Source organism: Plectropomus leopardus, chromosome 14 (assembly GCF_026936395.1).
Source record: "Plectropomus leopardus strain MGB_pleo_1.0 chromosome 14, ASM2693639v1, whole genome shotgun sequence".
In the NCBI taxonomy this organism is placed as follows: Eukaryota; Metazoa; Chordata; class Actinopteri; order Perciformes; family Serranidae; genus Plectropomus; species Plectropomus leopardus.
This window is the reverse complement of record NC_142189.1, coordinates 20,511,061-20,534,471: the sequence shown is the minus strand read 5'-3', so window position 1 is coordinate 20,534,471 and position 23,411 is coordinate 20,511,061. Positions and strand designations below refer to the sequence as shown.

The 23,411-nt window shown below is 39.7% G+C and overlaps 1 protein-coding gene and 1 pseudogene across 2 annotated transcripts; both read right to left on the bottom strand.

Moving 5' to 3' along the window:
- Positions 1-1,110: 1,110 nt before the first annotated feature.
- On the bottom strand, positions 1,111-6,865 carry LOC121953840 (glutathione-specific gamma-glutamylcyclotransferase 1-like; annotated as a pseudogene). Its single transcript, XR_015778649.1, has 3 exons — positions 3,769-6,865; positions 3,541-3,576; positions 1,111-1,974 (listed from the first exon to the last, which is right to left on the bottom strand). The product of XR_015778649.1 is annotated as a glutathione-specific gamma-glutamylcyclotransferase 1-like (transcript).
- Positions 6,866-7,374: 509 nt separating this feature from the next.
- LOC121953879 (delta-like protein 4) lies at positions 7,375-15,000 on the bottom strand. Its single transcript, XM_042501134.2, has 11 exons — positions 14,426-15,000; positions 14,077-14,328; positions 13,276-13,333; positions 12,549-12,812; positions 11,606-11,666; positions 10,432-10,562; positions 10,174-10,343; positions 9,691-9,910; positions 8,860-9,571; positions 8,636-8,744; positions 7,375-8,412 (listed from the first exon to the last, which is right to left on the bottom strand). The coding sequence occupies exons 1-11, from the start codon at positions 14,477-14,479 to the stop codon at positions 8,407-8,409; spliced, it is 2,037 nt and encodes a 678-aa protein (XP_042357068.1). The 5' UTR covers positions 14,480-15,000; the 3' UTR covers positions 7,375-8,406.
- Between the last annotated feature and the right edge of the window lie 8,411 nt (positions 15,001-23,411).

The window sequence follows — 23,411 nt, the reverse complement described above, 5'->3', positions numbered from 1 at the left end:
TGTCTGGATGATCTCATTAGTTTCATCAGAAACACAATACCGTGTGTCAGCCAGCACAGACAATCCAATGTGCTTTTCGGTGGTACTTAGCGACAGCAATGAGCCACAAACTGCTCCTCCATGTACATGTTTTGTCATTGTTCATTGGAAAAGAACAATCAGTGACAACAGCACTTTACTTATGCATTTACAGTCTTTACTGACCGGTCCACACCAGGAGACTTTCTGTCCATGTCTTTCTACAGTATATGATCTGTACATGTGAGCTCTTGCTGAATTGTATGTTCCCCTCTCACAGCTCAAACCTTTGACCTAGTTTTGGGCTGATTTCTAAGAAAGTAGAACAGTGTGCCACAGAACTATGCCATTTAAAATGTGGGCTTGTTTATCCAAGGATGAAACAGCTTCTTTTTTTTTTCACATTCTGACATGTGGCATGTGCACATGTTTTTGCAACGTGATCAAAGTCCAGACAGGGACAGAAACCCAATCTGCACCCCCACCTCCCAGCTCAGCCCCTATACGTCTATACTGTAGGAGCATGCAAGCAGTTTTCCATGGTGTGTGGTTTCTTCTATAGCTGACTGTGTGCACACTTAATACACAGCTTTCTACCAGCAAAAATCCTAGATGTTTGTATGCTGTCTTTGAGAATTTGGAAGATTTTAAGGTAAAGTTTTGCGAGTGAGTGAGGAATGCTTGGCCACTCAACAGGTATTTTAAAAGATTGAGCAACCACTGTACCCAGCAGAGTTTATTTATGACTACCCTGGCAACATCAGAGAAAATGTTTTTATAGCCTGCTGGTTGTAACATTAACTCAAGAACTGCACAGAACATCTAAAGCATGTATGAGTAAGCGCATGTATAAAATAGTGTATTTGCACAAAACACACCTAACTGTTGCCAGGTCTGTGCAGTTACCAGATCTCTAAGAAAAAGTCAGCATTTCCTGTGAGAGGCTACAGCTGTACATTCCTTGGCCACGTGATGTGGAAGTATGAGGCAAGGTATGCAATCGGGCATTGGACTGCAAACATAAATATGGGAGACTTGAGCAAACTCACATGCAAGGTGAGCAAGAGTGGAGGAAAAAGAAACACTATGCACTTCTTATAGATTTTAGTGTTTTTATTACAGTAAAATTTAAAAAATAAATGCACATTACATTGATTCAGAGAGCCTTTTACAATTAAAGTTACATTATGAATTAAAAAAGAGACGACATCTCTCAGTGTGATGTTTCAAAAGCACCAGCTCCTTCTGGAGTTTGTTTAGTATACATTTTTATGTCTTTGCAGTCAAAAACTGTCAAGTCAGAAGGTCAAAAGGTGATAGCTTTAGGGTTGAAACATAACCTCCCAGAGTTGTTAGTCACAGAACATGCCACCACATATATATATTCTTCGAAACCAGGTCAGGTAATTTTCTTTGATGCACCAAATAGCCTGAAACATATGTTACAGGACTTAATTCCCCCTTACAGCCAGTAGAAAAAAATTAGTATTTACTTTATAGTAAGTAGAATTTTTATGTTGTGGAGTGCCTCATGTAGTCTTTTACATAGCTCCAATCAGCAGGGACTTTGGGGGTGTGATCCCTTTCGCAGTCATGGAAAATGTTCAAAACAGCCGCCTCAATAGAGAAGAGGTGCTCATCCTGTCCCTCAGGACAGTGCAGCCTCATGAAGTCTGCCAGGCGGACCAAGTATTCAGTATTATGGCCAGCGTTCCCTCTGCAGATGGCAATCTGGGCGGCGATCTCCATTTCTGTGGCTGGGCCGAGGTAGGAGGGATTGTCTGAAGTAGCGATGTAGACAAGAGCCAGCACAGCACTCTGACCCTTCTCCTTTGGGATGAACTCCACCACCTCTGTTATGTAACCACCCAACACAGTCTCTCTCATGTTGAGGTACTGAAGGGACTCTTCTATCTGGGAGTCAGCCACCTCGTAGGCCACGCCCCATGTGCAAGCCTGTCAGGAAAACAGGTGGAGGAAGTGACAGATCAAATACAGTAAGTGCTGAATTGATTTCACAACCAAGGAGTGTTTTTGTTGAGATAGTTGCCATTCGCAGCTGAAACAGTGACTTTTTAGCTCAGTATAAAGGGAAGCACCCTTATCTAAGTGGTGTTGCTGTATGCCAGCAGCACACTGCTCACGGGCGTATTCAGCCAAGGTTAATGTTGTTATTATGCAACATTTGTCAAATAGCCCATGTGATGTGTTGTTAAAGTTATGTTATGTTGTGCAATTTTTTGATTACTCATATAGTATACTAACCTCTCATCCCAACTCATAAAATACTGTCAGTGGAAATATACATCAACATATGATAGGTAGCCTGTGTCAGTTTTGGACATTCAGATTCAAATTTATGCTTTTTACATGTATTGTGTCTTTTTAAAATAAAACATTTCACGGGAAATGTACTGTTTCTGCTCGTTACATGCCAACAGTCTTCTTCAAAATAAACTTAAAACATAGGTATAACACTGCATTTTTAAAAAAACAATTTTTTTTGGTTTATTTCCTTAGGTTTAAGTAACAAAGGTCCATGGTTATGTTTAGAAAAAACACCATGGTTTGGCTTGAAAAAAGTACAGTTGTTACTAATGTCATGTAATGTCATGTTAACACATACTAGCACACTCAGTTGTTATTAAAATCACTCCATTGAGTTTCACACTCTTTATACTTGTACAGTAGCTACCAGCAGCTTTACAAACTAACTCCATCCAGTACATATCATACCAAAAAGTGTGTCTGTGTGTCAACTTGTGTCAGTGTCTGCCGCCGACGTCTTATAACAAAGTGGCAGTATTTGACTAGTTGGGTTGTTGCTCGCTGTGTCAACAACTGATGCCACATATCATACCACCAGGAAAGCTACCTTCATGCATTGATCTCTGACGCTGCGATCACTGACAGAGTGGTGGTGTTTGATGAGTTGGGAGGGAGAATGGGCTGAGTATACTGTTTAGCTGCATTTGCTTATAATAAATAGTATAATAAAGTAGAAAATTATTTTTCAAAATTCGAATACTCATTTTATCCAAACGCCCTTGGCAAATTTGGTGCCGGCCAGTGTTTACTCTATGGCCACTGCTGTGCTTGATATTGATGTTTCATGACATAATTTTCTAGAATAAATCACTGTATTAGTAGTAGTAGTAGTATGCACGTTCAAACTGATGTGAATAATATAAGGGTAAGGTCTCTTGTGGAAAGGTTAGGTTTATGATTTACATAGTTTTGCCCTACAGCATTACCAAATTAGTTACAAACAACAATATAAATATTGTGTACAACCATAAGGTAGGCTCTTTTTTGAGGGTGTTTAGTTGTTTTAAAATTGCACATTTTAAAACTGCCTCTACAAGTTCTTTGGGACGCTTGCTCATGATCATTGGGTTAAAATAACATTTGACATCTTTGTGATAGCATAGTAATGGTAGGAATATAGCTAGTTGGATTCAGCATTACATGCTATATAGAGGATCAAAACAGAATGGCAGCTTCAGGATGAAAGGCACTTACCTCCTTATCCTCCACAAGTGTGGCCACTCTGCCTGGCTGTGGAGAGCAAGGACACAGACAGTGAGGACATGACTACTCAGCACAACAACAAGTTTAATACCTCAAAATAATACATAATAAAGTGGGAAAAAAATAAATAACCTGCAAAAATCATCAGCACATGTGATATTTGAACCAACTGGTGTGATACAATATAAAAGTAAATTAAAATGTTGGAGGTCATCTCACCTTTTCCTTGTCCCCTCGATAAAAATCATCTCCTTGCCAGAAGCGCCTTTTGTATCCTTTAATGAAGCCAACTTTGCTCTTCCTGTACGCAAAATCAGGTTTCCACACTAAGGAGCCATACCCAAATATCCACAGGTTGCCCTTTTCTTTGATAATGTCCTGAGGTTTCATTTTAACCGCTCGGCTGTGATTTAATAACGAGAGAAGTGCGTTTCTATATCTGTAAACAAGCTGGTGCTCTTCAGTTTGTCCTTTGTTACTTCTGTCGTCCTATACATTCCAATACATCCTACCGTCACTATTACACAGAGCTGAAGACAGAAGTTAATATCCAGCAATCTTAATTCAGCCCTTTTGAAAACGTCGAGTCTATTATTATGGCATCAAAAACATCGTCTGGACGTGGAGTGCGTCTCTGTATCCTACTGATGCACAAACACGTGTATTTGTTGTTCAGGGACGTCAGAGCGAGACGGTGTCGACCAATCAGATCACAGGAGGGTCGGGCTCAGCTGACAGATAAACCAATCAGTTTGAATTTAGTTGGACCACTTGAATGTATAATATACTGTTTTGTTTTTACTGTCTAAACATATTTTGTTTTAGTTTTGCTTTTATTGGTTTCAGTTTAAGTCATGTTATTATTATTAGGCTATTTTTAGATAGGGCAGAGGCAAGATTCAGAATAGATATCAAATACAAACACAGCACTTCCTGAAGGTAATTGAATCACAGTAAAGTGGATGTCCCAGTTTTGTATTTTTCTTTTTATTAGTTCTTATTTTTATTTGATTTCATTTTCTTTTTTGTTTTATTTTGTCTCGTGTTGGTGAGTTCCCCGGGTGGATTTGATAATTTAATTTTGACCATTTAAAAATATTTACTTTTAGTTTTGCTTGTATTGGTTTCAGTATAAGTTTAAGTCATGTTATCATTATTAGGTTATAGTTATATGGGGCAAGGGCAAAATTCAGAATAGATATCAAATACAAACACGACACTTCGTGAAGGTAATTGAATCACAGTAAAGTGGATGTCCCAGTTTTGTATTTTTCTTTTTATTAGTTCTTATTTTTATTTGATTTCATTTTCTTTTTTGTTTTATTTTGTCTCGTGTTGGTGAGTTCCCCGGGTGGATTTGATAATTTTATTTTGACCATTTAAAAATATTTACTTTTAGTTTTGCTTTTATTGGTTTCAGTATAAGTTTAAGTTATGTTATTATTATTAGGTTATAGTTATATGGGGCATGGGCAAAATTCAGAATAGATATCAAATACAAACACAACACTTTGTGAAGACAGCTGACTCACGTCACTCAGATAGTTTACCCATTTTATTTGAAGTAGTTATGTAAGTAAACAATATTGTTTCAGTTAGTTTTGTTTCTGAAGTCTATTCTTTAATTTTAATTCCAGTTAACTGTAAGTGTTTTTTCTCACCTAGTTTTAAGTTCAGCTTTAGTTAACTGAAATAACCTTGCATGACAGTGATTTGAGTTTCACATTTTTCAAATATATTGCTGTCACATAGGCCTGTAGTGTTAGTAACAATTTATTTGAAATGTTTTTTTAATGTGGAAACACCTCTTGTACCCTTGAGTGTCAAACTGTCAGTGATAGTTCAGCAGGTAATCACATTACCTATAAATAACCGGGACTGTTATATCTGTGCTCTCTTAAGCTCATTAAGTGTCTGTGTTCTGCTCAGGTCTGTCTAACACTATTGTGCCTGGGACACAGGCTGGTCTCTTATGAATGCCTGCTTATGATCATTTGTTCTCTGGCTGTTTGTCACAAACTGAGCATGACATTTGATGAGAAAAGAAATAAACTCTTATAATTTCACATAAAGCTTACTGCCCCCAAGTGGTAGTGAAAGACATTGATATCTGAGATTTCAGCCTGAAGCTTTAATATCAGCTGCAGGAGTTCAGGTGAAAAAGGTAAAAGTGACATTGTGAAAAGTGACATTTGCTGGGTTGTTATGGTTCTCTGCCTCATGGGGGCTTGGCAGCGACTGGGCCGTGGGGCCACTGTTTGCTGTGGTTAGTAGTGAAAGGGCATATGCAGATTTACTCACTGACACATGCGCAAGCATATGCCGAGTCCCTGACAGCTCACTCCATCCCCTCCCCCTCTCAACTCACAGCAGTAAGAGACAGCTCATCATCAGAGATCATATCCAGCAGAACTGTGGACTTCAGTCACATGACTTTAGACTCAAAATAATAATATAACAAAGAAAAAAACAACTTGCAATTCAACTTGGACTTTAATACTAACGACTCATGACTTCACTTGGACTTGAGCCTTTTGACTTGAAGACACTTGATGCCTTCCCTTCAAACCCAAAGATTAAAAGTATGCCATTTCAAAAGCGCGCCACATACCCCATTAATTTCCCCTTCATTTCCTGAATCAACTCATATTAATGCTATTCAGTTCCAGAAAGTCAACACAAAATTCCCCAGATCCACTTTGTTTGAACCAATCTGACAGCACCCAAACAAGCTGCAGAAGAGCACTGAGAACATTACGATTCTTAGCGTCAAAAATGAGAAATGACACAGATTATATTGATATTGTTGGATGTTGACATACGGTTACATTTAGTTTGTGCGCCAAGTGACCAAATTTGCCATCAGTAATTCTAATCCCAACGTCAATTTAACGTAGAATATTGAGGATAGATGATGTTGATGTCAAAACCAAAATGTAATGTCTTCCCAACCTCTCATGCCTAAGTCATCTTGATGTAGAATAACATTCACTTGTGATGTACTGAGAACAAAAGCCTTTGTCCACATAATGTGAAATTCTTTTGTTGTTAGACAATAAGAATATCAGCAACCCAAAATTCAACATCTGTCCACCTCAAGAGTCAAACATCCTTCTGATGTCATATTGACAGCCATTGACAGCCGGGTGCAGTATGCAAAATGCGTGTGGTGAAAATTATGGACAAAGACGCAACAGCTTCAAATAAATTACAAATATTCAAAAGCATTTGTGATTTTTGTAAAAAAAAAAATTAAAAAAAGATATTATTACTCTGTTGTTTACTGGCTTTACATATGATGAAGCATGCTTGACTTGCTTAGGTCTCAAAAATTCAAGTTTAGGACTTGGGACTTGACACTTGTAACTTGCAAAACAATGACTTGGTCTCACATTGATATCTAGTCTCTGGTGCTTTGTTCCTCCACTATATCTAAAAATACAGCATTAGTTCAGAGAAGCAGTTAGGTGCTGTAGAAGGACCACAAGGATTCTTTATTTTCACATACAGATGTTGTTTTAAATATATATCTATTTGTTTGAGAATTTCCTTACATTGCTGCAAATGACAAAAGTGTCCACTGAATGATTTCTAGCACAATGATTTCACATCACACCGACACAGACGTCATGGACATAGACACGGAATCATCAGAAATGCTACCAGGCCAAATATGACTGTATCTATAGACAATGAAGCCACATCCACACCGGCTGACACAATTAAACGTTTCTATTTGATTCAACATTTAAATTAGGAGCTCTATTTGGACCATGTGTACACTCGACCACTGACGACCGACAAACAAACAGTGTACCAGATATGTGTTCATTGTTTCTTTTTATAACAAAAAATAATAAAACACAAACGACACTTAAAAAATAAATTCACCTTTCCTGGGCGTCAACTTGAAAACAGCTTCTAATCTCAACATATAAATATACAGTATATACAAAATAATCTTATAAAACACAGACAAAGAACGATCAGTGCTTCATATTCTTAAATTACTAATGAAATACTAATCTTACAAAATAACATTATTGGTTCAGTAATTGAAGGCGTCCTTGGTACGATAGTCACTTCATGTATTTTTCCTTGTCTTCATTTAAGGGTGATCTTGCATAAGGTCTTATCATGAGTTTCCCTGCATGGCGCTGTAGCATATTGCATCTTTTTGATCTTTTATGTTTATTTTTGCTGTGCAAAGGACTCGTTATAAGGCGGGGCACAATGCTTTTAAACACATATATAAGGCTTTGTGATCTAGGCTGCATACATTCTTCATAAAAAAAGGATTTACAAAACGGATAACCCTAAATACCCTTCAAAAATGAACCGTTTTCAGTAGTTTTTGTCCTTTTCTGATTGAGCACAATGCTGATTTTTGTTTGCATAGCGCATTGCAGGCCACAAAAAAAGAAAAGAAAAAGAAAAAAAAAGCCGGCTCCTTCCACAGGCTTGTTGGCAGTAAGTTGATTTGCTGATTGCTGATTACTGCAAAAAGGTGGAGAGGGGCACGTCAAGATAGTCATCTTCTTCTAATCAACACGCAGGCATAAACATGTTGGCCTGTTGCCCTTGGATGAACTTGGACAGAGCAGACGAGGGTTTGAAACATCAAAGCTGCTTCCACAAGTCTGATTTGCTCATTATTTTTAGTCTTTTTTTCAGTCTTTACATTCTCACAAAGATTAGTAGCTTCAGTTCTGTTGAATTTGAAGAGCACACCGGCTCCATCCAGTTATCAAGTTTTCAAGAGCAGCAACTTGCATTTAAATAAATCCCAGTCTCTCCACACTTGTAAACAAGTTCACAAGAAATCCAATGTTGACAGTGAATAATATCTTCCACTTGTTATACCTGAAAAAGAAGATTTAAAAAAAAGCTCAATGACTACCTCAGTAGGAAACCTAACGTAAAATAACAGACAAGAAAATGCTGTTTATGGTTAGAAGGTAGGGGAATACATTGGTAGAAAATTGAATATAATGGAATAAGTTTTCTTTAGTTTATCATCACCTGAAAATTTATATATATACACACACACAAGGAAATAGATTCATCATGAAAAAAAGAAACGTACCTCTGTTGCAATGATGCATTCGTTTTTCTCTTCAGCTATTACAAAGACAGACTGGTACATTGAATCTCTGGAAGAACATATCGTTGATATTCTACACTCTGGCCGTTCACTGTGGAGGGAAGATGCATCATGTTAGTTACTGAGCACAAAAACAAAATGTTGCACATTAAAAGCAATGAACTGATGTTGTAATCATCATAACCAACCCCTTCATGTGCACTTACCTGTACGTTCTACTCAAATGCTTTTTTTCTTTTATCGTCTTTTCACAGTTTTCATCTTTGTCCAAAAGGGACAGTTCGTCTTTGTACCCCGTGGAGGTTTTATAGTCCAGGTGGTAGTGGTTGATGTGTTTGTGGTTTGACTTGTCCCTAGGACACTCCACCTCCAAATCCACCTTTTTATTGGTGTTCTTGAGCTCCAGAGTGGAGATGAGGTTCTCTTTCTGAAAGTCAACCTTAGAGAGGTTGTTCATTGTCTCTGAGTCTTGCTCCTTGCTCCTCTGCCTCCTGACGTGACATATTACCACCACCACCATGCAGAGAAGCACCAGAACAGCTACCAGGCCGACTCCCAAGCAGATGGCTGCCAAGCTCAGCTTGGAGGTGTTGGGTAAAGGCACGTCGTTGGACTGGCACTGGGAGCCGCTGTAATGGGTGGGGCAGATGCAGGTGGGCTGGCCTTTGGCTCCAAGGGTGCATGTCCCGCCGTTCAGGCAGGGCTGAGAGGCACAGCGGTCTGTGGGCTTGTCGCAGTGGCGGCCTGTGTACCCTGGGGGGCAGGTGCAGGTGTAGTCATTGATGCGGTCTATGCAGGTGGAGCCGTTGGCACAGGGGTTCCTGGCACACTCGTTGATGTTGATCTCGCAGCGCAGACCTGTGAACCCTGAGCGACAGCTGCACAGTCGGAGGTTACCCTGGGTCACACAATGTCCACCTATGCAAAACAAAAACAACATTTTAGAATCCTTTTCCCATATTCCGTTTTTTTTTTTTTTCAGATAGATATAAAGAAAGCAAAGATTGTTCTTAATGTTTGAAAGAATGATATTTTACCATTAGTGCATTGCAGTGAGGTACATTGATCCACTTTCTTCTCGCAGTTACGTCCAGTGTAGCCTGCTGGACACTCGCATATATAAGTATGCCCATTATCCCTCTCTCGGCACTTCCCGCCATGAAAGCAGGGTTTATCTGCACAGGTCAGCATCTTGTGTTCGCAGTATGTCCCTTCAAACCCCTGTGCGCACACACACCTATAGCCGTTCTCAGAGTCCTGCAGGGGCAAAAAAAAGATATAAAGTTTATCAAAAAGCTCCCTGTCAGATGTTTTCTTTATCATATCCTGTTCACTGCTGTCCCAATGAACCCCATTATCCTTAGTTTGAATTCTATTTACAGTCCACACTCTGTGAACTGGGTCATCCACTGACTTGACAATCGATAGCATCCTCCTGGACTAGCAGATAGAGTGAGGCAAAAACAAAAACAGGAAAGCCTGTGTTGTGGGAAAGGAGAGAGAGAGACTTCCGCACTCACCAGGCAGTGGCCTCCGTTGCGACAGGGCTGGCTGTCACACTCCCTGACCTCCAAGTCACAGTTAACCCCGGTGAAGCCAGGCATGCAGGTGCAGGTGTAGCTGCCCTGGCCTGTGTTCATACACGTGGCCCCGTTGGCACAGGGTTTGTGGTGGGTGCAGTAGTTCAAATCTGAACAACAAATGAGTGGAAATGTTACTAATGGAGCCAAAAAGAGGTAGCTTTCTCATATTTACAGTATTAAGAGCTAGTTACACACCTTGGTCACAAAAGATGCCTCCCCAGCCCTCCTTGCAGGTGCACTGCCACGGCTCTTTACAGGTACCATGTTGACAGGATGGATGGAGTTTACACACATCACAAAAGAGTCCCTGCCAGCCCTCTCTGCATCTGTTCACACACAAAACAATGCAACATGACCTTTGGCTCACACAGAAATTAACACTCATATTCCCTCTTGGAAGCCTACTAATTGCCTCTTCAGCACACTCGTACCAGAGAGAATGTTATCTCTTTTTTAAATCCATTACGCCATAATCCTAGAGATTATTTAAGACAGATATTCAAAGAAATAAGTCCTAAAAATAAAAAAAAAAAATAAAAACGTTAGCTTTTTGTTAGGATACATGGAAAACATCACTCTCAATATTTTAATCATGTGCAGAGGGTTTTCATTTTGACAGAATTAAAGATGTTTAGACCATAAATTGAGGCAGTAAAGGTCCAAACTGATGCATAAAAATTTACCAGAATACAAGACATTAAACCTTTGACGCTCAAAAAAATTTCTGGCATTGGGTCCCCCAGCCCACTGTTTAATATGTGTGTCCACCGCTGTTGTTACGGAATCTACACTCTTGGTATTAGGCACAAAGAGATTATGTGATGGTTTATCTACTCTTATGATTTCTTCTGCATACATTGTAAATGTTAATCAGTGTGTTTTATCAGTTTGTGGGTGCCACCATGCTAATGAACAGAAATTAACATTTAGATAAATACTCATCGACTATAAGGGACTGTTTGTTTTAAATGAGAGGGGAGGAGATGGTGCAAAATAGGGGAGGTATTCCAAAATTTTTATAAACACTGAGGATGGAACCATGTTTTTGGATTTGGCTTAGAGGAAGGACATTCAACTTTAACTATAGTTTTGCATTTATCTTAAATCCCCTCAGAACCCCAAAACCCACTAGTGGGTTTAAAAGGCATTCTTTCGTTAAAAACCATTTATCACAGCCAGAATTTGTGATTTATGGTTATTTGCAGTGTAGTTAATGTCATGCCTTTTTCCCCAGACACAGGGCTCAATGAAAAATATTTGTAGCCTAGGGGGAGGGTTGTGTAATTGAAAAGAAAATTAGGAAGAGGTGGCACCCCAGCCATCCCTCTGCTCTGAAAAAATAAAGTACAGTCCCTAAGAGAATACTCACTTGCACTCTCCAGGTAATGTACAGTTTCCGTTCCTTTCATTGCACCCTTCCAGACAGATTGCTGAAAATGCAGAGAAAAAACGGGGATATTTAAAAATTTCTACTTTGACATTTATAACAAGCTATAAATAAAACTTTTATCACTTTTAAATGTTTCTTTCTGCGCACAATAAAACCTGTTACCTGACCTTTATCAATTGAAAACATAATGGGCGGCCCTCTCTGTGCTGTAGGTCTATGTGACATCGATTGTGCACGGGTTTTATGGTGTTAAACGGCTGGTTAGTGCAGAGCAGATGCTTGTTCTCAAAAAAGCAGGACAGCTGCCCTATTGTTATCGGTGGGCAGTTCGAGCCCCGTTTGCAGCTGCTGCCCTACACCGCCTCAACAATAGAGCCCGCAATTTAGTGGCGCGTGGCGGACGATAATGCCGCGATTAACCCCGGCGCGCGCTGCCGGGCGACCACCGCCCTGGATTAAAAACCCGCACGCGCCCACAAAGAAAGCTGTCGTCTAATTTCACCTTAATGCCTGCTCTCTCTGATTGTGTGGCTGCTTTGCATCCCAGAATACACACCTGTGATTATGTAACAGGTAATTTCATGTAAAACATATATATCTATATCTATCTATCTATCTATCTATCTATCTATCTATCTATCTATCTATCTATATCTATATCTATATCTATCTATCTATCTATCTATCTATATATATATATATATAAACTGAAAGTTTACAATGTTACTTTGTATCTTATTTATGGAACAACTTTGCAGAAGAATAACAAGTGTAGCACTCAAGTGGCTTTATGTTCTGTAAACTATATACTTGTATCTTACTTTTACTTCCTTACAATGTGTAACCTCGCATAACAACTGCCTTGTGACCTTTTCTCACAAACAAAGGAAAGTGTCCATATGGTGTCTTTACTCTTGCTTACGTTCTTGGCAGTATTCTCCCTTCCATCCCGGTAGACAGGCTATTTGCCCGTCAGCCTTGCAGGTGTAGTGGCCAAAATGGTCGTCTCTTGGAGCGCATATTTTGGAACAAGTGTCCCCGTAGTAATGTTCATTGCAGATGAACCGGTATGAGTACCTTAGCTCCGTCTGCGTCCCGTTCTGCACATACTGGGACCACTCAGGCCCTATTCCCAACTGTCTTTGGATGGCAAAAGAACTAATCAAGAATTCAGGGTTGGTGGTATCTGTAGGGAACATAAGCAAATAAAGATTAGTTTCAAACTTTTTAGTTAAGAAATCTAACAGTTAATCTTTAAGTGATTTGCAACAATACACAATCTGTACACTGAAACTTCCTCTTCCTTTCATATCATTATAAAGGACCTAACAAAAAAGGTGTAAAATCCAGGAAAAGGCTGTCATGGGATTTTTTTTGGCAACGCTTCATATTCTCACTCAAGCTTGTCCACTTTCCCATGAACGCCAAAAATAAAACAAGGGAAGTGCGATTGTGTTGGAGAGATTTGATTGTGAGGAATTGTCGTGTGACTCATAAGGCATCCTAACAAATCCATGACGCTGAAAATGCCAGATGCGCTTGCCAGCGTGTAAAGTGCGGGTTATTGATGAGACGTGCGATAGGTAATAAGTCATCTACAAATGACATGTCTCCCTCTAGTGGCGGAGAGGGAGTGTGCGTCTGCTCACCTCCAGGTAGGTCCGCTGTTGGAGAATACCAGGCTTCAATAACTAATGAGAAAGCACCCTGTGGGGACAAATGAGGAAATAAATGTTACATAAAACCTGAAAATATATAAAAAGCATATTTACAGAACTAGTTTTTTTTTCCACTGAAATACTGATGTAATGGTTCCAATAAAAAATATAAAACAGTAACATTTCACTGTAATTCGTTAGAAATAACCCTAAAATGAAAACATACGAATGAAGGCTTTCATAGTTGCACAGTTCTTTCTTCAACAACACACAGTAAACAATGTAACAGTTGATTTAAAATGCATTATACCTGTAAGTAGGTAGTTTTGTGTTGATTTGATGAAGATAATAAAACTATACAGAAGGGTAACTCAGATTTTCTGTTTTTAATCCAATTGTATTATGTGATTTTTTTTTATCATAAGTCAATTGTTCCCTCCTTTTTGCAATCAATTTTTCATTATACATTTGATATTTTTTTCTTTTTTGCAATCAAATGTTTATTATAAGTTCGTTTTTCCCTTTTTTGCGATCATTTTAAAAAAGACGGACTTTTCCCTCTTTTTTTGCAAATATTTAATATGATTTTTATCTTCTTTTTGCGTTTTTTTCCCTCTTTTTTGTACTATAAGTCTGACTTTTCGTGTTTTGCGATCATTTTTTTATTTCAAGACTGTTTTTTTCCATTTCATTTCATTCAATACTTAATCATGTTAAAATCATACTGAATTTTGTGTGCACAAATTAACTGTGTGGAGAAATTAGTGCGCGCGGCAAGACAAGTGCTCTTACCGGCCAGGTGAAGTTGAGCGGCAGACGCAGCCTGGCGTCCTGCTGGATGCTGAATGAGTTGGTGCCCAGAACAGGTGTGGTGACTTTGCCAAAAATGCAGCCTCCAGGAGACACCACCGTCTGGAAGTTCTTCAAACAAACCCTGAAATAAGTCCTGCAGCCAGTCATGCTGCAACTAAGTCCATTTGCCAGCAAACCTTTAGTATTCTGAAAGTGATGGAGATCTATCTCGAATACACCTGTTCCCAGAACCTAAAAAAGTACAAAAAGGTGAGCACAACAAAATAATACATTTGTGTCTAAAATAATTATTTCTAAATTTGCAAAAGATAAAAAAAAAACAGCCCACCTGAGTAAATAATGTTATAACTATTGCGAGGACAGAGGTGAACCAAACGGCCATCCTTTAGAGTTTGGTGTGCGTATCCTTAAAAAGTCAGTTCCAAGAAAAAACGCTCCTATTCCAAGTGATGGCGGCGAAAACGGAGTGATGACAAATAAAGTGATTTATTAATAAAGAATAAATATAATCCTTCTTCCAAAGCCTGTAAGTCAAGATCCAGCTCCGCAATCCGTATCCAGAAGAAGAAGTTGGAAAAGACCGAGTTATCCAGTGCTCAGACAAATATCAGTAACGTCAATATCCACAAGTGAGTCTGTCTGCGGTCTTTATGTTGCCCATCCATCGTGCCGGTCAGATGTTGTTTGAGTTTGCTGTGCTGATGCGGGGCGCGTGTTGCCAACAGTGATGCGAGCATGTGGCGGAGCATCAGCGCATAGTGACTCCCAGTGAGGGGTGTTTGACGTCCCTCCCAGTTTATATACCGCAGTGTGGTGCCATTAGAGACACTGTCAGTCACCAGACACCGCCCACAATCCTCTCCACCTTCTTTTTGCTTGAGATACCATCACTCATATGATTATTTGGAGTCTTTGATACACCTGGTCCAGAAACTATAACGTTTATGCGCTTTATCTGCAGAATCCAAACCAAATACAGCACATTTTATAAACAAATGAAGGGGAACATTTGTATTTTGTCGTAAAAGTTGGCAAGTTAAATAAAATTTATTGTTGGCTACCAGAGACACAGACTCAGCAGAAAAAGTAAACAATAGAAAATTAAGTCGTTTTTCTTCAGTGATCACTCATTGTTTATGCGTCTTTACGCGCCTGGACGCCCCGAGCGCCTTTTATGCCTGTGACCTCGCAGCCTTTTCTCTTGTTGCTTGTGTTTATTTTAGATAGAGAGAACAGAGCGGGAGATAACTCCACAGCTGTATGGTAATGGGTTCTTGTTGCAAACACATTGTCTCACTCATAAATCAGCTGAAGAACCCGCGTTTTACTAAAAAATCTGGCGCGTAAATCAGTAAAGATAGGCTTCCCAAGACTTACTGAGCATGTCCAAACCTCATTCATTCATCCACATGCAATCAATGTGATTATGTTTCTTGAAAAGTATTTACACATCTGTCCCACATGTTTTCAAATAACCTTATAGCAGTGCCGGACCTAGCACATTTGATGCTGTGACAACCCCGAAAACTCAACCGAAACAAACAAATTAGCTAACAAACAGCAACAATAATATCAATAATACTAATAAACAAAACAATACAAGAAGACAGTAGGCCTATATACACATTTGCAAATTTCATCATCTCTTTTTTTGTGCCTTTTAATATCATTAGATATGTGTGTGGACATGGATGTCTGTACTCTGCGCTCATTTCATCCTTTTTGTTGCCGTGCTTTTTAGCTTACTGATATGAATAAAATGGAGCAGTATACAAAAGATTACAGCGAAGCGTTGCTAATTGAAGTGTTATGAAATCTAAAAAATTGTGAAACAAAACAAATCTTACATATAGTGAAAAAAATTCTGCATCCAAATGCCGCAATGTATTTCATGGCCTCACAGACCAGTGCCGTCTACAACATTGCGTCTGATAACAGGAACATGATTATGATTCCTTCACTGTCGCCTCCTTTGATGATGTGTGAAACTTTCGAGTCTGCCCTCTAGTGCCATCTATTGGCTGTAGCCCAATGTCATAAAAGGCGCATGGAAGTATGAAAGCTGTGACTTTTACAGCGTTTGACACGGACACATCTATTTTCGCATGTAGAGTATAAGTGAGCCCTTACTCTAATAATCTCCATGGACTTTTTTAAACATAAAAAAAACTTTTATTTTTATGCAACGCAGCCACACACTTGTATGCTGTGTGGCCAAAAAAAAAAAGACCAAGTGCAAGCACCCAACTGCTCAGTCACTTTATTTAGCATTATAACTAATGGTGCCCTCAAACGAAAGCAAATTTGTATAAATTAAAGTCAAGATTGTATCCTATGCATGTAGTGTAACAATGTTTGTTGAACTAACATCCACTTATAGCCAACTGATTTCTCCTTTTATGTGCACAAATCATTGTTCCAGGAAGGGAAAAAATGAACTCGAAACAGTGTATAGAGGTTGTTAAGCAAATAAATTCAAAACGGCATATGAATTTTTATCACGTGTAAACTCATGCTGGGCACAGGCATTGTTACCTTTATCACCCCTGCAACAGGCCAACTTGTCTGGGAGGATTTACAGTGAGGGAACAGGATTTAGGAACTGTTCCCTGGCCATGAAGGTGTCTGGCAGAGCAGCTCTCCTGCTGAGATGACTTCATCTCTAAACCCCCCACCTTTGACTTATAGGTTTGAGGTTCCACGTTAGGGCAGGGACAATGGACTATTGAGTATGGAGCAGTGTGAGTAAGAGGCCCGGACACCTCACAGCTCGGCTGTATTGAAGCATTTGGCTTTCCCACCATTGACTGAATCACACAGAGGGACCATTGCAGCCCTGTGTGGGGGGTTAAATCCTGTAGTCCCTCTGTTCTGTCTAGAAAAATGACTTTAATGCACTTATCTTAGATGGCATCTCTTGAGTTTATATGGCTGCCACGGACTCTAGGGTCCCATCAATCTCTTTTGAAGGGACAAGTGTGTAGTGCAGGGGTGCTCCTGCGCCCCCTTCATACACGTCAAAACATCCATACACTTTAATATTTGATGGACCATGGTTAAGGTTTCCCTACTGTAGCTCAGGTTACAACTCCTTATAAAGCTTTGGACTGTGCTAAACAAGCAGTGAGGCTCGGATTGTATGCAGCATGTAGGAAAACACCGGCTTTGAACGACTTTCTAGTGATGCACTCAGCAGCCTTTCTTAATATTTACATATTAATCTCCATGTATCTAAGTCTTTATTTTTGGTGTATATAAATAGACAGAAAGCTGGCCTGAAATAATTGGACGTTTTAGCTGTATGGGTTATTTATTCTTGGCCAATGCAAACAATAATCTAACGAGCTCTTTTCTGCTGCGTTGCTCTAGAATAAACACAGGCTTAGAAACAGACATCAGCCCACCGCCAGTTCCATCTCAGCCTCGTACAGGACATCATTTTTCTTTGTGACAGTGTTTTGTAAAGCCGACTTCTGATTGTTCTATAGCTTTTCAGCTGGCATCCGAGCTCTAAAAATAACATTTTGATTGGGAAAAGAAGAGGTATGAATGTGCATTTGGACTTATTAGGCAAGTTGCTATTTATGAGAAAGTGCCTGATGCAATTGTTTGGTTCTTTGGCAGACTAGTGTTTGTTCCCAGGGAAGCTTTCCTTCTCAACATTGTTCATAAATTATAGGTTTGAACAAGATGTTTGAAATGTCATTACTCAAAATACTAATAATTTAATCCAATCAAAGATGCACTGCTTTGGCTCTTTTCAATTCCTGGACTTTTTCAAATGGAGGCGAGCAACTCAAAACAGATCAGTCACACCAATATACTGTTGATACTTATTTATTTTCAAAACACACAAAGATAATTATGTCCCCTATCAATAAAAGGGATCAAAGACCTTTTTAAATTTATGAGCGCTGCTAAATGCCAACATGTATTTACAGTTAATTTGTGCCAGACAGTGAACGATAAAACCCAATGAAGTGAAAACATTGTGTTGTGGGATTACATGTCACTTTAGTGCTGATATTAGATTTTATTTAATTCTTTTATAGTTAGTCCTATTTGATGAGACTTACTGTGCAGAGCACTCTCTCCTCTTTATCTGAGCTCCAGGTTGATCGGGCAGCATGGCCTGATTTGGACCGTCTCTGGCCACTGTTCCAATAGTATCAACAATCTGGGCGAGTGCAATAGGAAATTAGCTACAGTGCTAACAGATGGTCCCTTTTAGTCCAGAAATCTGCCCTGTTTAATGCGGAGCAGTTTAACACTTCTTTACAGCGCATTTGATCTCTACGCCCCAATCTGTCCGGCCAATCAATGGGGCTTTTGATGTGCGCTGCCAATGGATCTGAGGCATCTGAGCATGTTACCCTCGGAGGAGAAATCACCTGCTGCCGCAATTAGAAAGGCAAGGGGTGGTTTCCTTCTCTCACAGCACCGTGTCAACTTATTGTGTTCAGATACACACAAACTGTCTCTATATAGTTTGTGGGGATATTTGTTTAAGACAAAAACAAATGTGTGCGGGGGTGCAGGGTATAAAGAGAACGTCTTCATATTCTGGAGCAAAGGATTAAATGTTGAATTTAATGCTGCTATTAAAGGGATTTAAAATGACAATTTGTATAGCAGTTACTCACTCAGTATTACATTGAATTCACAGGTGCCTCAACGGTGAAAGAAAAGCCAAAAAACAATTTGGGCAAAGAATTCCTTTAAGAGGAAAATATGACTGTAAGTTTGCTGTCGGCTGCAGTAAATGTCTCTGACATATAAGAATATATTTTGACAATATGAGGCACAGAGTAAAATTTCTATTGTATAAATGTGTCACTTTTGGACCTGAACTTGATTTATGATCTACATCTGGAAGCGTTTAAATACACGTCAGAAATAAAGAGTAAAACCTGTTACAGATGTCGCTCAGTTTAAACCTTCAGACCTTCAGCTGACATTTGGTTGAATTAAGACACCCTGACATTATGTTGCCTGTCTAATAAGAGCCCTGTGGAACTTTCCAGCCACCCTGTTGCTATACTGTTGACAAAACACAGCCATGTCAGCACTCCTCTACCCTTACAACGCAACCAACAACACACTGTGGGCTACTGACACCATGTAGTGATGCATGTAGGTGAGTGAAGCAACTGAAAAGACGTCTGGTGGATGGCAGCATCATGACATCATTATGCCTCCGGTGTAATTTATGGCTCAACAGCACAAGTTTTTAAAAGGCTTCTGCTCAGGTTTAAGTGCGAAAATTAGGTCGGGGTGGTCCGAGGCCATGTGTGTAACAGCTGTGTGTGTGCCAATGTGTGCCAAGAGACAGCAGCACGTACCTCCCTCCCTAAACACCCCCTCAATGCTTGATATTGATCCGAAAAGACCAGCTCCACCTTTGACACATTGAGAGTCAGCAGGGGCGGTACACATTACCACATCTGTCACTCGAAGCTAAATGATGTCATATCCTGCCTCAATTTAGCAGATGCTTTTCCATTTTACAGTGTTTTTCTCCTGTTCTCCTGTTGCTGCTGTTTGTGTCGAACTCAGAAAATAAATATGTGAAGGACGCTCCCAGGCACAGCACATGAAAGCAAAACATGTTTTTGTGTCCGAGCGAGCTCTTGAGTGATTACCAAGCTAATTGTGTGTGTGTGGAAGAAGCTACTGTAGCCTTGAGGAAATCCTCCCTCACCAGAGTCAAAGCATCATTGCTTCACGCAGGACAAAACCCTCACAGCAGGAAAAGGAAAGAGATAAATGGAGGACAGGGAAGAGCGTGCTGGTGTGAAGAGGGCTGTTAATGCCGCACCAGTTAGCCTATCAGGAAGACCCGCCTGACTATGAACCCTCAGGCCTCGCTGACCCGCAATTCACACACTAATCTACCTGTTATTATGAGGTGTGAACAGGTGCATTCCCTTTATGTGCTGCTCAGCGGGGTCTCTGTGTGCTCAAGTGGTTTTGGCAGCACAGATGTGCCACAGGCAGATTTTGAAATAGCTCATATTAATTGTCTTTTATTAAAGTTGCCGGGCTGCATGAATCAGGGGAAATTTTCATCAAAGTAATAGCACATATTAATCTTCAAAGTTGTAAGGATTTTGGCCTCACTGTCACACAAAGGGGAAATTCAACATAATCACTGAACACCATCAGCGTGATTAGCATCTAGTAATTTCACCTTGGCATGCCATGCTGTTAGATGCTGTGATTTGGTGTGATAAGAGTCTGTGATTCTGGTTTAATTATACAGAGACCTAATGATCTCTTATCTGCTTTTTCTTCCTCCACTTCCTGGCCAGAGGCACATGACCTCTACAGTACATGGCATTATATTATTGTTTATTTACATAGACAGATTGAGAAGTATTTTTGGAGGGTATGTTGTTTTTTCCTTTGAGGATTTGAAATTCCTCTTTGTCCTTTTCCCATTTGGTCTATGCACAAGCAGTTTCCTACCTTTGCTTCTAATTACGTAAACAGAGATTTTTGGAAATTTGCTCTACTGGTGTTGTGTGTTATGTTTAAGGGCAATGCATGTATGGACCAAGCAGCAACCTTTGCGCTGAGAAATTAAGCCAATGCCGAAGTGCCAAGTTCCTCCAAAGGCCACTAGAGGCTGGCTCCAAACCAGAATTAATCCCCATAGAACTCCGTGTCAATGTGCTCAACATTACAGCAGGAATAAACATGTTTATAGCATGGTACAAAGTAACAGTTTTAGTTTCTATAGCTAATTTCAACATTCATGACAACTATATGGGAGGTGAAGTTTTTTTGTAACTCACCTAAGTACATTTTATTAATGCACAAAGTTATGCAAATTTTAGGGCAACTGCAGTGACAAGCTGTCTGTGCCATGTTGCTACAATCTATGAGTCAGATCCACCCCTCGCTTCTCCACAGCTCCAACCTCTGATCAAAATATGGTCACTTCTAGCTAAAAAACAACAAGATGGCAACAGCCAAACTGCCAAACTCAAGGCTTCAAAACAGCTGTCCACACACCTATGAGTGACGTCACAGTAGCTACGTCCATTATTCATACAGTCAATGGGATGAACTGACTTTGGGTTTTTAATACGTCATCAAACAGAAAAGGGTTAAGAACACAGAATTCCATGCTGCAATCAAAAAATGCTTTCTTGCAAGATAAATATATTTATGATTAAAAATGTATTTATGTCAATTAAAAACTTTTGTTAGTGAATCCAAAAGGTATTTTGCACATCAAAACATTTTATTTGCAAATACAAAATGCCTTTTATGGGAATTCAAAAGTTAAGATTATTTTGTCAGCCTGTAGCTGCTATCTTATCTCAATTAGCTGGTCACTTACTCGTTATTGTTACGTTACCTGTCCAAGCTGCCAATTAGCCTACGTAGTGTTGTGTGTGTTGGGGCTAGTTAACAGATCTATAGTGTTCGACAGTCTCACATGATGTGCTGTATTATTTTATCAGCCTGTAGCCAGCTTAGTCTATGTTTTCTTTCTCATCTTGGTGTAATGCTGAGCTAAGTTGCAAACAGCTCAGCTAGCATGACATGAAGAAACTTTGAAACTCTGTCTCTTATTTATTACAGTGGATGTTGCCAAGTTGTGACTCGGCTCAAGACTGGCCAAAAGAGACATACTTTACATCTTTTAGAGCAGTTCCCATACTCCAGATTCAACTCAAAAGCAGGCTAATTTCTGAAAAAACAAAACTTTTGGATGCACAAGAAACATAATGTTTGGATTCACAAGTTTTTAACTGAAAACAGTAAATTTTTCAGAAATGTATATTTCTTGCAATAAAACATTTTGATCGCAGTATGGAACACTGCTCTCAACCCCTTTTCTATCTGATGGCATAATGAAGAAACAAAAGTAGTCCCTATGCATGGGGATGTGTCTTTAAAGGCAAAGGGCTCAGAGAGTGTGACCACCCTCATAAAACACACTTGAATCCCTCTCCACATATTTTCTTTGTCCTACCAAGAGGGTGAAATGTGACCTTTTGTTTGGATTCCATTTTGCTAACTGAACTGCAGTTGACCTCATAACTGCTCTCTGTGTACATACACACAAACCCATCTCCACTCTGCAGGACAAACAACAGATGCAAAACCTTTTGTGCAGAATGATTGTTAAAGCCTGGTCCTGATATTAACAGCCGTGTACTGTACGGCACAGATGGAAGATGTATATGTTTCCACGGCTAGTTTGTGTTCCTGTGGGCTTCGTGCCATGTTTGACATCACTTAGGCCTCTGTCCATGCTTACCCAGCCTCGTACTGAGACAACAGGGGCTGACTGGATGTGGTTTGATTAATTATTTCGGTGGGGGCTCGGTGGTGAGGAGTCTGGGTGCAGCCTGTTTGTCTAGTAAAGGCTCATTGACACTGGATCTTTACTGATGAGATTGTGTCGAAGGGCTTCATTTTTACAGAGATGAATATGTTCTCACAGAGTGGACTGCGGCGATGATGCATTCGGCCTAATTTCTGAAGTTGGCCCTGTTGCCCAGGAGGAGCTCCCTTGCTGCCAGGCCTAATGGCCGTGGAGTGTTGTTCCAACTTGACCCCATGAGTCCCAAGTTGCCCCAGTTCTTACCCCTCTGACTTGGCTCTCATAGGCAATTTTCATGTCTCTGTCCGACATCTGACATCTCTCAAGAACCCTGCGCACTCTACATCGTAAGCTGGATTCCATACTTTTAATATTTGCTCATTTAAAAAATGCACAACACTGTGCAACGCTCACAGTTTAAACAACTTTCCTTATGAGGAGAAAAGTGTGGAAAATGAATGTGTAAGAGGAGTGATTCCTCATTGGCGTCCAACAGCGTAGTGACATAATGATGCCCGTTATGCTGCTCCAAAATGCACACATGGATTTTGATGTTTTCTTTCAAAGCTGGAGCACTTCTAAAGGCTTTAGATTAATAGTTAACTGCACCATGCGTATTAATCTTTCTGTTCAGAGTTTGTGTTCTCATACACTCCGTGATGATTTATTAGCTGGGGTGATGAATGGCACTGATAGTAGAAGTGCAGACCCAGCACATTTTAGCAGCGGTAATGTGTTTATCTTGTAGCCCGTGTGCTGTAGGACCACAGTAAAAAAAATCTGCACAGTGCAATAATGTGATGCCAACCATTATACATATACACACATTTGTGTGTTTTTTATGTCTATAAATGGCAGGTCTCAATATGTCAATCAAAGGTTAATGTTTTACAATAAATTTTGCATATTATCCATGTTTCCATCTGCAGGTAAAAATGGGTAATAAATAGGTAATATTTGGACACTGGACAAT

Coding starts and splice junctions, on each gene's coding strand:
- LOC121953879 (XM_042501134.2), bottom strand. CDS start 14,479: ATGGCCGTTTGGTTCACCTCTGTCCTCGCAATAGTTATAACATTATTT. Junction 14,329..14,425: donor TTATAACATTATTTACTCAG/GTGGGCTGTTTT, acceptor GTACTTTTTTAG/GTTCTGGGAACAGGTGTATT. Junction 9,572..9,690: donor CTCACTGCAATGCACTAATG/GTAAAATATCAT, acceptor TGTTTTGCATAG/GTGGACATTGTGTGACCCAG.